A 14,606-nucleotide genomic window follows, 5' to 3' on the forward strand; every position below is an offset into this window, starting at 1 on the left:
CCCAAGAGGCTTTTCGCCAGCTGGGAGGTCTATTTCTGTCCTCCTAGCTACTTGTTTTGGTTTCTAGCCCCAGACCCTTGGGTTTCGGTAGTAGTTGGGAGACCAAGTGTGCTCTGAGATGACCCATGTGCAGGATCTGTGGGGACGGCCGAGGGCTTCAACTGTCGCCCTGTTCATTGTCCCTTCTCAGACACAACCTCACTATTCGTCCGTGGATCGGACCCTCGATGTATCCCCGATCCATCTGGTCACGTACTTGTCTGGGGCTTCATAGGCTGCGGGGAAATCTTTCAACGGTGTCCCACGTGGATTCCCAAGGCGGAAAGTGAAACCTGGCCTTGTGAGGTTGGAGACCAGATTAGGGAGGGGACCTGGGGAGCACATCAGTTTCGTTCTTTGCAAGATCAGATTTCTCTGTGCCTCCAAAGCCCACTAAAATGGTGGCTCTTACCCAAAGGCTGCGACCTTCAGGTTCTTAGATGCGGAACGAATCAGGTCTTTGTGTCTCCTAAGGGAAAGAATAGAATTGATTCAGCTTGATTTCGGTATCCACTGGCTGTCCAATCCACTATCACTGGGTTTGTCCTTCCCAACCCCCTCTCCCCACATGACTGCCTCAGGGGTTCTAAGCAACCGACGTCGTTGTGGCCTGTAAATCGCCATGGGCTGCGCCCAGTTAAATTCATTGACAGCCAAACTCACTGTTGCTGGACAGACCCCTCCTTATCCCTGCTCTGAGAAGTATTTGTTTAATGCCCCTGTGTGACAAGGGCATCCTGCAGACACGGGCCCAGGAGTCCGTGCGGTATTTATGATGTGTATCCCCATAGGTGTCCTTTTCTCCGATACGAGCATTTCTTTGGCATCTCCCGGGCCAGCACAGATGCCCGGCACCAAACAGGAGGCTTTTGTTAAACAGACAAACAGTTCCTCGAATGATAGCAATATTGAGCAAGTATTATTGTTTCCCCTTTTTAGCCTTTATCTGTGAGGACGAGTTATCTTTGCTTCACCGTTACGAAAGCCGAGGCTCAGAGAGACGAAATGGTTTGTCCAGTCATTTCTAAAATAAACTACATCCCTTGCTGCCTTTTAAAACAGTTCACTGAGCACATGACTAATGCAGCCACTATTGACGTCTTGGGATGCTAGAACATCAGTTCGTTCCCTGGACGGGACACAGATGACCTTAAGGCTCTTATTGCTTGTGGGGATGTTTGTCTCTCTGTTAAATAGTCTCGCCCAGGCTTGGATGACCTGTCTTTCACTGTGTCTTCTCTCTGCTTCTTAATTCTTCTGTCTCGTCCTCTGCTGGCAGGCTGATGCTTCCTCATGGCTATCAATAAGCCGGCTTTTAACAGCTTCCTCTCCCTCTTGATGGGAGTCATTTTGGCTCAGTTCTCTACTTGGAAGGAACTCAGGTGCAGCAGGCCCTTAGACTTCTGAACACGTAGGATGCTTCTGCATTTTTATTTCATCAGGGAGGGGATCGAGAGCACTGGGATCTCGGCCACATGCTTTTTTTTTTTTTTTTTTTTTTTTTTTTTTTTACCTTCACAATAAAGTGCTCTGGCCGTTTTCCCCCAATCCCATTTCGTGAAATTTCACCCACCTGATACATCAGAAATGTCTCCCCTAATCTACACATTTCTCTTAATCTGGGGCATCTATAGGACTCTACGATCTAACTTCCAATTTTGAAAAAGGTATGCGTCAGGATAGAAGTGTTCTGGGAAAGGATTCACGTGGCCATTATCCTTTTCTTGGCATTGATTCTTTCCCTGACTTTATTATAATAGCATGATGTGTTTCGGGGTTAGTGAACGAGGGGGATTTCCCCAGAAGGCATCAAACGTGTCTTTCACCCCATGTACTCGGCCATAGGCACATCTGTTCACGTGGCTATGCAGGTACTATGTAGTGCCCCGGGTTTGGGAGACAGAAAAGTATGGCACCCTTCCTGCCTTAAAAAAGCAGGGTGTTTAGGGGCGCCTGGGTGGCTCAGTGCGTTAAGCGGCCGACTTTGGCTCAGGTCATGATCTCACGGTTTGTGAGTTCCAGCCCCGCGTCGGGCTCTGTGCTGACAGCTCGAGGCCTGGATCCTGCTTCGGATTCTGTGTCTCCCCCTCTCTCTGACCCTCCCCTGCTCACACTCTGTGTCTCTCTGGGTCTCAATAATAAATAAACGTGAAAATTTTTTTTTAAAAAAGCAGGGTGTTTAATCAAATTATAGCACACAATGAAGACATAAAAAGAAAAGTTAGGGGATCAAGCAGCATAGGATTAAAATAAAAAAGCGTTCAATCAAACATTGGTGACACTTCTTCTCTATATTTGTTACTCTGAAATAACCATCTAAATGAGTAAAAGTATACAGGCACATACCCTGACTCCAATTTTTGCTGTCGTTTTGCTGGTTATCCCCCCATTCCTGAAGAAACTGAAAATCTGCCAAGAATACCTGGTTTCGTTAAGTGCTTACCATGCGCCAAGCTCGGTCCTGGAACCCCGAATGCCATTTGCATTTTCCACATCACAACATCGCCGCCACAAAGGCAGGTCCCATCCCATCATTTTCTGCATCTCAGAGCTGAGGAGACGGAGGTGCAGATGGATTAAGCGAGGAGTTCCAGGAAAGACTGACGTGTGCAAAGATCCACTCGACCCCCGAAGTCAGAGCGGTTTCCTTTTTTTTTTTTTTAAGTTTTTAATCTTTATTTATTTTTGAGAGAGAGAGACAGACAGAGTGCGAGTGGGGGAAGAACAGAGAGAGAGAGAGAGAGAGAGACACACACACAGAATCTGTAGCAGGCTCCAGACTCCGAGCTGTCAGCAGAGTGGGGCTCGAACTCACGAACCGCGAGATCACGACCCGAGCCGAAGTCGAACGCTCAACCGACCGAGCCACCCGGGCGCCCCCAGAGCAGTTTCCATTTTACCGCGCAACCTCCCCCACACTCCTCTTTACTCTCGCTGGTTCCTAAGGCAGCTGGCAATCTCCATCTCTGTACATCCGATTCTCCAACCCCTGCTTCCCCAGTCCCTGCCCTGTGCCACACCCCGTGCTAGGCCCAGAGGATGCCGTCATAGTCCCTGCCCTCAAGGTGCTAGCTGGAGATGTAGAAAGGCATTGAGTGAGTGAGTGAGTGCGTGCGTGAGTGAATGAATGAATGAATGAGTAAATGAATGAACAGTAAAATTTCCGGAGCTACCTTCCAGCATGGACATACTTGTGGTGCTAGTCTTTTGTGAATTTCAGAATTCATACTTCTAAGCCCGTCTCCAAACTTCTAGCTATTTTTATGACCATATGTAAAATGTCTGGGACCCAGTCTCCACCATCTACACATCTGTGGAATGAACTCGATGTTCCATCGTGACGCATGATAACTGCACACACAAGAAGATCTGGTAAGTCATTTTGCTGATGATTTATTGCCTTAAGAACAAAAGCGTAAACGGGGAATTTGCGCACCGAAAATCCTTCACATTGAACAAACGTGTTCCACGTTACACAAATCATGAGAAAAATGAGGAATGTTGTAAAACATGACAGATCGCCCAAGTGCTCTTTTTTTCCTCTGTTGGGAAATTCCAAAACGTTCCTTCATTTGTATTTCTTAGTCACTTGCAAAAATGGCGGTAGGAATACTTAAATATGAAGTCACAGTTTGAAAATAGATATAAACACACACACACACACACGTATATGTGCACAGATACACAGTTGACCATTCTGACCATTCGTGAGTCCCAAGCTGTGCAGGCTTATTATTGGAGTTGCTTTACAGCAAGATAAGTCTTTAAAAAGCAGTGACTTAATTCAATAGAATAGTCAGGGGTTTCGTTGCTTCCCCATGATCTCTATGTACACACAGCACAATGTTAATGAGATTATAGACAACTGTATCATTCAAACCTACTTGCTTGACTCCCTCTTCTGAATCACCTTGAAATTAACATTGTCCAGACCCGGCCCTGTTGTCAGTAAAGCACCTCTTGGTACCTTTTGATCTCGGAGGCATGTGCACCGGGCTTGGGGTCAGGAGAGATGGCTCAGGGGTCAGACTGACCTTGGTTGGCAATCCCGGTCTGCAGTTCCCTAGCTAGTAAGACACTGAGCAGAGGACGTAACATCTATGAGCCCCAGTGTCTTCTCTCTGACGCGGAAAACGATTATAACGCCAAGTCTCATAGGTTTGCTATGAGGACTAAGAAAGATATAGCAGGAAAGCACCTAGCCCAGGCCTGGCACTCAGTAAGTGCTCGCCAAGTGTTGACAATAAGGTTTAGCAAGAAGTGGTGGTTTGAGAATACAGGTTTCCTCTCTCCCCACCTAAGCACACCAGAGAAATTAGCACACTTGAGGCGCTAATGTGAATTTCTTCACCAAAGGCTAACAAATCCTTCGTGTATCTTCCCCTTATCCCAGAACACGGAGTAACAAAGGACTGGAGACACCATCTGTCTTGTCTACTGGATGGCCTTGCCAACGAGACGCTCTTCTGGGGGTCATTCGTGCTCTTCCTGGAGGCTTCCCCAAGAGCCAGGCCGAGGGGAATAAGCTGGAATTTGGGCTCCAATTTGTTTTGGCTGATTTCTCAGCCTCTTTGAGTCTCAAACTTTCCATGTATAGAAACGGGGACGAGAAGCTTCCTTCCAAACGTCGTGAATGTTAGTAAGATAATTTAAGCATCGTGGGTGGCACCAAGGAGGCCTTCAAAAAAGGGGCATTTTTTCTTTGTGACTAATATTCCTAACTTTTATTGAGGTCGGTCACACCACTGCCGAGCGAATCTGACTGCTAGAAAGGTTTTCCTTGCATTGGTCCCAAATCTCCTTCCCCATGACTTCAGAACATGGAGCTGAGACTTTTCCCAGGGGGGCCTGCCTAGGACACGTCCATTTCTCAAAACCAATGTAACTGGAGTTACCCCAGCCCACTCGGCCCCAGGGCACTCCCGGATTCCTCCATCCAGGTTTCCTAGGATCTTGGAAGCTATGCTCATTTTTCCAAACTGGGATGCAGAGTCAGGAAGAACCTAGCTCTTGGATTTCTGCTGAATTTCAAACGCGGTTAGCCGTCATCCGGTCCTTGTGATTTGTAGACCTCAGGTAATTTCACTCTGAGAAAATCCAACGTAGATCCACAGGCTTAGAGAAGAGCTTATTCTTGGGGTAAATGCTCTTCACACAAAATGTCTTTTTCAACAAAAAAAGACATTTGTTTAAATATCCAGCGTCTCCTTCCTAGGGCACTTCAAATAAGATTTGGCTGATAAGATCTGTACCTTTGGAAGAAGAGAGCCTCTGAGTAAAAGTAGGAACACATACATGGTGTCTTTTATTCCACAAATATATATTGAGGACCACTGTATGCCTTGTATGGACCAGGCGTGGGGGAGGTCATGGTCAGGAAGGCATATTTCCAGTCCTTTTTTCCTACTTCAGAACCCCTGGCCCACCAACACCGAATTCCCTCAGGAATAACCCGCACATCTCTCATCCGAAGCATTGGATAAACAAAACCATCTCTTAAATTCATGATGAAAGCTGGCTCCTGATCTGAAGGAGGGGAGGACCGATTCATGGAGTTTTGTCCATCCTGTATTTTTTTTTTTTTTTTTTTTGGATGCTCAGGCACCTACATTACCTGAAAGCGAGATACGCTTCTCTTGGGAAAGGAGCTAGAGAGGCAGTAAAAAGAGTGAAAAAACAAGGGCAGGAAGTCGGTTACTCTGACATGTTTTCCTGCTCGACACGCTGGGGAGCTCTAAAAAAGTAAGGACAGAGACACGGGTCGTAAAGTTAATCCGACTTGGATTTGAATCCTGACTTCCCCACGTACCCGCCGGCTGGCTTCGGTCAAGGCTCCGTACCTTGCTGAGCTGCTATTTCACATTTGTAAGAACAGAAAGAATAATAGGCCCTTGCCAACACGATTGCCAAGTCTCCCCACGAGCCGATGCATGCAGAGCACTGGGAACAATATCCGGCAAACAGAAGGTAGTAAATAAAAGAATTGTGACAGTAAATATTTATATTCTGCTAACAAGATAAATAATAGTCTCATTTCCATTCATAACAACCTTCTGTTCCTTTTAAGCTTCAACCCACTTTGGCATTTAGTCCCTGTTAAATATATTTCCGTTTCTAGACAACTGGTAAACCTGTCTTCACACCAGGACTGGGGGTTTGGGTCAGCAGACCCGAAGTCTGTGAGAAGGGTCACTGCAGCAGAAAGAGCAGTGTCCTTGTGCCCCAGACTGATTCAGAGTGGATCTGCTTCGTGGTTTGAGCCACATACAGCCTGTAGCTGTCTCCGTTACTTTAGGCGGGTCCGGCCCGGACTTTAGCGGGGTCTCCCAAGGCCCCGTAAGAGCAGAGCAACATCCTGGGATGCCACTCTCAGGGGTCAGAGGGGCCATCTTAAGGGCTCCCCCAACTCCCAGGAGCCCCCAAGCAGGGAGAGGGTCTGGATGCCCAGAAGAGCTGGCCAGCTGCCCGGTGTCCTGCTGGTCAGCAGCAGATTCACGCCAGGGTCCGTCACTTCTGAAAATTGGCCGACCCTGTTCTGACCCTAGAGTATTGACTGGAGACTTTTCCCGTGAATAGGAATGAAAGTCATCAAATTGCATTTCTGACCAAAACGAACCAGTGTGGACCCTTTACCGTGCAGGGATGACGAGAGACTTAGCCCAAGAATCAGAGACACTTGGGTGTGCTACGGTCAGAACTGTCTATCAGCGTCCACGTGGCAGGACCCACATAATAGACTGTTCCATTGTCCTATATCCTATCTGTGCATCTGAACGGACCCAAAGAGTCTTGTGGTTGGGCATCTAGAAAGGGAAGGAGCGATGTGAAATGCCTAGCTGATTCTGTTCCTTGGAACTCAGGTAAGATCCAGCAGGACTTCCAGTGACTTGGACAGGCTTGGGTTTTGTCCAGAAGAGCTGGAGACAGGCACTTTGTCTGGAGCGTATGCAGAACACGGCCAAGGAGAGAAGTCAGAGTCTGGGCCCGAGCAGCAGCGGAATGGGTCATTTGGGTGGTTGGAAACAGGACAGGGGGCTGACGGTCTGGATCAGGATAGTTAGAAGTCAGCGGGAAGTGGATGAAGAAGGCTCAACTGGGGGCCTCGGAGGGCTGGCTGCTTTGCACACACTGGGCCCCCGTGTTTTGTACCCGTCTAATTGGCAATTTCTGGGAAGTCAGGGTAGGATTCTAAGTCGGCAAAGATATCGTTGGGATTCCTACAACTCAGGTTGCAGAAGCAAGCGTTGATCCATAGGACCTGGCGGGAGAAGCCAGGCCCATCGGGACATTGGAAGGAGACGTCGATGGTCTTGGACTTGTAGGGTATGCAGCACCTGCTGTCTGTGCACACCCCACAGTACTTTGGCCGGTAGGGACGCGTGCTGGTGCAGCCGGCGAGGGTGAAGTTCATGGATGCCGCGGGCTGGTACACGGCCAAACACTTCTTCCCTTCCTGCAGAAAAGGAGGTTTCAGTTGGGGTGCTCAGAGTATGAACAGTCACCGTCCTCCCTCCAAGCCCTCATTTCTCCCTTCGCACTCACCACGCAGGAACCCTCCACTTTTCTTTCAGGTCTGCAGCATCTTCAAGCGAGGTTGGACCTCCCCAAACACGGCGAGACCCAGACATATTATGCAGAAGCAACTGAAGGCCTCCCCGGGCCCTGCCTGGCATGCATGGTTCCTCCTCGCAACCTATAAGGTCTTCTTTCCTACCTTTCTGCCTTGCCCACTCCCAGGACTCTCTCACGGTTTTGCCAACGCAGGATGCCTGCGTAGCTCCCTCGGTCTACCAAGTGTCCCAGCTGCTGAGTGCTAGAACCATCACGGGGTTCCATGATCGGGGAGCTACGCTTTCCCCTAACCTGTTCTTCCTCCTCTCCCCACGGACTCTCACACACATCCTCCTCATGCAGCTTGCTCAACCGGAGTGTATTCTGGAAAACTAGCTCTATCTCCCCACTGGGCAGTGGGCCACTTGAGAGCAGGGCACTTACTGTGACTCTACAATCTAATTCCACGCCCGGAACCCAGTAGGCACCCACTAAATTCATTGAACGAATGGCTCTCCCACGTGCTGGCACCACGCCAGAACCAGGGGTAGAGCAGGTCCAGGCTACGCAGGGCTTGACGCTTATACAGATCGAGGAGCCATCTTGGGTTCATAATTACAAAACCAAAATTGGGTGGGAAGCAAGAGGCAACAGCCAGGACTTGAGTTGGCTTTATGGTAGACCCACCTCTACCTCAAAGGCACGGTGCCTTCACCCAACTTGGGGCCTTTGTTCCCATCTTTCCTGCAGCTCACAACTCTTCCATTCATGCTCTCAGTTAAACCACATCTGCTGAGTACCTACTCTGCACCAGGCACCAAGAATATGGAGGCCAGCGTGGCAGAGGTAACTGATCAGAGAGGGAGTGGAAGAGAGAAGGGAAGAAGAAGGAGAAGGAGGAGGTGGAAAGATCCAGTTGGCTGGCACAGAGATAATGGAGTCGGGGTGGGGGACAGGGAGTAAGAAGGACTCGTGGGAAGTGGAGCTCTCTTGTCCCCCCTGGGCAGTCCTCTCCTCGGCAGCCCCAAGATGCCATCAATGTTCCAAAAATGGAGTCAGTGCTGAGTTTTCCTTTCCTTTCCTTTCCTTTCCTTTCCTTTCCTTTCCTTTCCTTTCCTTTCCCTTTTCTTTTCTTCTTATGTGGCACCAAGGCATGGGACCAGTCCCAAGACAGAAGTGAGGAGACCTTGAGTTAGATAAATCAGACCCATTTCTAACTACTGTGGCCCACTCTATCCTCATCCTTTAATTATCTTAGCCTCTCAACGCCGGAAGAGATGTCAGACCAACCCCAAGTCTTACCGACGAGGAGCCTGCGGCTCAGAGGTGCAGAGATTGGCCACAGTCATGTGCAGTGAGCAGCAAATGGGCATTTGACTCCTGACTCCAGCTGTCCTGAGCCCTCTTTAGAGCTCTTCTACTGCCCAGTGTGACTGTCATGTCCGTGCACTTGGGTGTGGGCTGGGACAGGACCATAGGGTGAGTGGCAGTCAGTGAAGGTCCCTGAGCATCTCCACAGGAAAGCACTTCCAAGGGCCTCTGAGTTCTCTCCAGAGTGACCCTGACTCTGAGAATATGGTCACCGCAATGCTTCCGTTGACTGAAAGCCCGCTGATACACATTATCCCATGTAACTCTTCCGAAGGGGGCTTAACTCTCCCCATTTTCCAAACGGCCCCCTCGAGGAAGTGCGGGCACCAGGCTTTAAGCTGGGCTTGTAAGATGCCTACCCCGCCCTGGAGGGTGGACTCACCTTGATGTGTAGACGGATGTCCACGTCGCAGGGTCGCAGGGTGCAGAGGCGGCTTTCCTGCTCAGGCCAGCACCGGGTGTTGACGTTGGAGATACGAGTGGAGACCCCCAGGCCGCAGCTGGTGGAACAAGGGCTCCAGGGGCTCGTGTAGGCTATGCAGTTCCTGTGCCACGGCTCCACCTCACCCGTGGCCACTGTGGATACAGAGACCGGACTCCCTGTGAGTCGCCAGACGCCATCAGCCACTCCGCCCCACCCTCAGCGCCCACAGGGTCCGGGACCCTGAAGCTTCAAGAGGAAAGAGGTGGGCTATCTCCCCCCACTCCTGGAAGGGCAAGTTAACTCCTAACCCCTCCCCAGGGAGAGGAGGATCTGCTCTGGGCTCCTCTGCTTCTCTGGAAGAAAGATCATCTTTAGAGACAGGTGGACCAGAGTGCAAATCCTGCATGACCACCTCCAAGCTGTAGGGTTCCGGGTAACTCACTCCAGGCCTCGGTGTCCTCGTTGGAACAGAACACCTGCCTTCCAAGGCTGGTGTGCCAAGGAAAGGGCCTGTTTACTGAGGGCATATCAGGCACCTGCAAGGTGCTATCCCTGCCCCTGCAGAGATCAAGTTTATTTGGAGAAAGTCAGAGGGAGTGTCTATCCCCTAGAGCCTAATAGCTAATCCGGGTGATGCTGAGGGCACAGTGGTTAAAGAGACACACAGGCTTCAGAGCCAAATTGCCTGGGTTCAACTATGAGCATGGCCACTTAGCAGTCAGGCAGCTTTCGAGAAGCTAACCCCACCTCCATGCCTTAGGCTCCCCACTTGCAAGAGGGGTTGACGCTAGCATTTCCCTCCCAGGGCTGTGGACAGAAAAGATGGGTCCGTGCCTATGAAAGCCACAAGCTGTCTCTGGCCCTTAGTAGACTCTCAGTAAACACGAGCTTACGTGGTTTCTTGACTGTCAACTAAACACCAAGTCTCGGATGGTTCTATCCATGTGTGCATCCCAGCATCTAGAACATGGTGAGTGCTCACTTACTCTCTGAGTAATGGAAAAATGGGCTAAGCTAGAGGGGGAGGCAAGGAAAAAGCCAGCAGGACAAAAGAGAGGTGCCACAGAAAGACGGAACAAGATATACAAGAGAAGCCTCAAAGAGGAAGCCAGTCCCGCCCTAACACACGTGCCCACAGGCAGGAAGACAGAGAAAGGACCAGGCAGAGGGGGGAGAGGAGGAAAGACAGATGGTAGGGCAGGGGAGCGGGGGAGGGGGAGAGAAGGAAGGCGGGGGAGGGAGGCTGGTTTGCAGTGGGGAGGGCGGGAAGGAGGGGGGAGAAGAGTGATAAAAAAATGGAGAGGGGTCAGGGCCAGACACTCAGCCCCTCCAAGTGAACAGGTGTGCAGGGAACGGGGATGGATGAAGGCAGGAAGGAATGAGTGAAGGGGGAGCTTTGAGAGGCAGAAGAAACAAGAAGAGGCAACTAAGGACAGAGGAGAGGAGGGCTGGGATGAGCTGGGGGTGGGAGCACGGAGGAGGGAGGCGGAGGGACGGATTTGCCTAGGAGGATAAAAGGGCTTTGGTTTCTGGGTCGCCCACTGGCAGGCAGGGGCTCTGCTCGTCCTGGGTCAGAACGGGGTCACTGGGCCACATACAATGGGCAGCCAGCCACTGCCCCTCCCCCTGTGACCCCTGTGTGGCTCTGCCAGTTGGGGGCCGCGGTGGGACTATTGCCTTGGGCCTGCTAGGAACAGAGCACGGCCAGCCCAGGCCCCTCCGGAGAGGCTCTGTCCCCCGGAACTGCGGGGAGGGGCAGAACCACTGGAGGGTGGCACCCGCTGAGGGCACACAGCCTGGGGGCACGTCTCTATTGTCTGGGCTGGTCCCCTGGCACCCCCCCCCCCTTCCTGCTTTCCAGTTTGTTCTCTGAAACACCTTCTTCACCTAGCTGCTGCAAAACCTCTTTCTCCTGTTTCTGTCCTGCCTCTTGGATTCGCCTGTCTCAGCTTTTTCTCTCCCTGGCCTTGAATGGTGGTGTTTCCGGGGCCACACCTATGGTTCTCCACCTGGGCGATTTTGTCCCCCAGTGTCCAATGGCAATGTCTGCAGGTATTTTTGGTTGTTACTCCCTAAGAGGCAGGTGCTGCAGACATCTAGTAGGGAGAGGCCGGGGGTGCTGGTAGACACCCCACAATGCACAAGGCAGCCCTCCCCACAGAGTCTTCTCTGGTCTGGGATGTTGTCTGTACCAGGGTTGAAAAAACCTTGCTCTACACAGTCTCCCTGAACAATCTCAGGCACTTACAATTGTTAGGAAACCATCAGTACCCTTGAAACCCCAGACTCTATTGGCATCTCTTCACTCTTCCATGTCCACTTGTCTGGCAGATACTTTCCTTCTAGAAATACCCTCATCTGCTGTCTTCCGTGTCATCAGCTGCTCCTGGTTTTCCTCTTCTATTCCCCACACTCTGTCCCTATCCCCCCTCCAATGTCAGCCTTCCCAGACCTCTGTCTCACTCTACATATCATCCCTGGACCATCGTACTCGCCATCGGCAGCCCCAGGTGCATGGCTTCCAGAGCTCTCTCTGCAGTGGATTGATGCTATGACCCCGGTCCTACTCCTCATGTGTGCCTCTCACATCAGTACCTTCCTTGCAATCTCCACCCCAACTGCCCTAGCTCAGATCCTCACTGGCCCATGCATCCATCCATCTGCCCACCCATCTATCTGCCCATCCATCCATCCGTCCATCCATCCACCAATCTATCCATCTATCCATCTACCCATCCATCCATCTGCCCATCCATCCATCTGCCCATCCATCCGCCCATCCATCCATCCATCCATCCGTCCATCCATCCATCCATCCGCCCATCCATCTATCCATCCATCTGCCCATCCATCCATCTTCCCATCCATCCATCCGTCCATCCATCCATCCATCCGCCCATCCATCTATCCATCCATCTGCCCATCCATCCATCTGCCCATCCATCCATCTGCCCATCCATCCATCCGTCCGTCCGTCCATACGTCCATCCATCCATCCGTCCATCCATCCATCCATCCGCCCATCCATCTATCCATCCATCTGCCCATCCATCATCTGCCTATCCATCCATCCATCCATCCGTCCATCCATCCATCCATCCGCCCATCCATCTATCCATCCATCTGCCCATCCATCCATCCATCTGCCCATCCATCATCTGCCCATCCATCCATCCATCCATCCGTCCATCCATCCATCCATCCGCCCATCCATCTATCCATCTATCTGCCCATCCATCCATCCATCCATCCGTCCATCCATCCGTCCATCCATCCATCCATCTGCCCATCCATCCATCCGTCCATCCATCCGTCCATCCATCCATCCATCTGCCCATCCATCCATCCGTCCATCCATCCACCAATCTATCCATCTATCCATCTACCCATCCATCCATCTGCCCATCCATCCATCTGCTCATCCATCCGCCCATCCATCCATCCATCCATCCATCCATCCGCCCATCCATCTATCCATCCATTTGCCCATCCATCCATCTGCCCATCCATCCATCCATCCGTCCGTCCATACGTCCATCCATCTATCCGTCCATCCATCCATCCATCCGCCCATCCATCTATCCACCATCTGCCCATCCATCATCTGCCCATCCATCCATCCATCCATCCATACGTCCATCCATGCATCTGCCCATCCATTCATCTGCCCATCCACCCATATGACAAACATTGATCTGGTACCTGAGAAGTGGCTGACGTGGGGCTACTCCAGGAAGCAGTGTTAAAACAAATGGGCCTGTCCCTCTCCTCCTTTTCCAGGGCTTCCTCTGGCTCACCTGTCCACCTATCCTCCATAGTGAGGCGGAAGCCACCTACCCCCTCTCTCTCCCTTGCACCTTGTGTTCATGCTTCTCCTCCTGGGGGCGCACACACACTGTTCCCGCACCTCCACTCCCCTACCTAATCTCTTAAGTAGGATAACAATGACTCCCATGTATCTGGCTTTGTTCTTTAAAAGCTCTTCCTCATTTTATGCTGCGAGGACCCCATAAAACAGATGGGACAGATGGAGAAATAGGGTCCCAGAGGTCACACAGCTAGTGGGGCGGTGCTCTGGGACTGGGACTCAGCGCGTGTGCCAATCACAGTGGCCAGGGCCCCGCCGTCCCATCCCCCGTCCAGTCCCCTCTCCCCGGAACCCACCTAGGGCGCCTGTGTGGCGCTGCGCTGTCTTGCGCGGCGTCGTGGCACCGTCGTCGCACACCCACTGCTGGCAGCAGCGGCCGGGCACGCTCACCCGCCGGGGGCGGCGGCACCAGAGGCGCGGGGGGCGCGCACGCACGCACAGGGGTGTGCAGCCCACGGCGCCGTCCACACACGTACAGTTGTACTTGCAGTTGGGCTGGAAGGACTGGCCGTTGGTGTAGCGCACCCCGTCCAGGACGCAGCCCACGCCGACCACCTCTGCAAACACACACAGCCCCCGCTGGGGTCAGGCCCAGTGGGCTCGGCGCCCCCATGTGGACACCTCCCGCCTTTGGACCTGTCCCAGCCCTCGGGGAGCACCGCGCGTGGGCGAGGGCGGGCAGGCAGGACCACCGTAGGGTGGGAGTGTGGGGTGCGGCTCAGCCATCACCCGCTGAGTGACCCCCCAGGGGCCAGGCTGGCAGCCGGTGAGAAGCTAGAGCATGGCGGGCGCAAGAACCTATGCGACCCGGCCGGTCCCACCCCCAGCATGTGGCACAGAGCCTAGTACTGACAAATGCCTCTAGGGTCATGGTTCTGAGAGGGCCAAGTGTAGAGCCAATCAGAACACTTTGAAACAAAGATTCCACTCATTCAATGCATATTTATAGAAGGTTCTAGGCACTGGAGATTCAGCAGCGACCAAAACAGACAAAACCATGCCCCCATAGAGCTTAAATGACAGTGGGGGGTGACACAGGAAAGACGGATCACACAGTGTGTTGATGGGCACCAGTGCCCGGGAGAACAGTGAAGAGGAGGGGCGGCTGGGGGATGGGGGGCAGTGGCTGATTCAAGTGGGCAGCCAAGCCTCACCCAAGTGATGCGGCTTCGGCAAAGACAGAAGGAGGTAAGGACGGTAGGCGGCACAGGTGTCGGGGGAGGAGCCTGCCGGGCGGGGGAAGGGCTGCAGGTGTAAAGGGCCAGGTGGGAGCAGTCCCGGGAGGGGGGCGAGGGCTTCCCTGCAGGCTCAGAGGAAGAGGCAAAGCTGTTAGCACCTGGATACCCAGGATCT

The 14,606-nt window shown here is 52.2% G+C and overlaps 1 protein-coding gene across 1 annotated transcript in view; it reads right to left on the bottom strand.

Moving 5' to 3' along the window:
• Window positions 1-3,416: 3,416 nt before the first annotated feature.
• The window catches only part of CCN4 (cellular communication network factor 4), a 35,138-nt gene continuing 23,948 nt past the window's right edge, over window positions 3,417-14,606 (bottom strand). Inside the window, exons 3-5 of the mRNA XM_045453603.1 lie at window positions 13,550-13,810; window positions 9,344-9,537; window positions 3,417-7,492 (exon numbers count right to left, since the gene is read on the bottom strand). Of these exons, the coding sequence (XP_045309559.1) occupies window positions 7,193-7,492; window positions 9,344-9,537; window positions 13,550-13,810 (755 nt within the window). The 3' untranslated portion in view covers window positions 3,417-7,192. The remainder of the gene's footprint in view (window positions 7,493-9,343; window positions 9,538-13,549; window positions 13,811-14,606) is intronic.

Source organism: Leopardus geoffroyi, chromosome C3, assembly GCF_018350155.1.
Source record: "Leopardus geoffroyi isolate Oge1 chromosome C3, O.geoffroyi_Oge1_pat1.0, whole genome shotgun sequence".
In the NCBI taxonomy this organism is placed as follows: Eukaryota; Metazoa; Chordata; class Mammalia; order Carnivora; family Felidae; genus Leopardus; species Leopardus geoffroyi.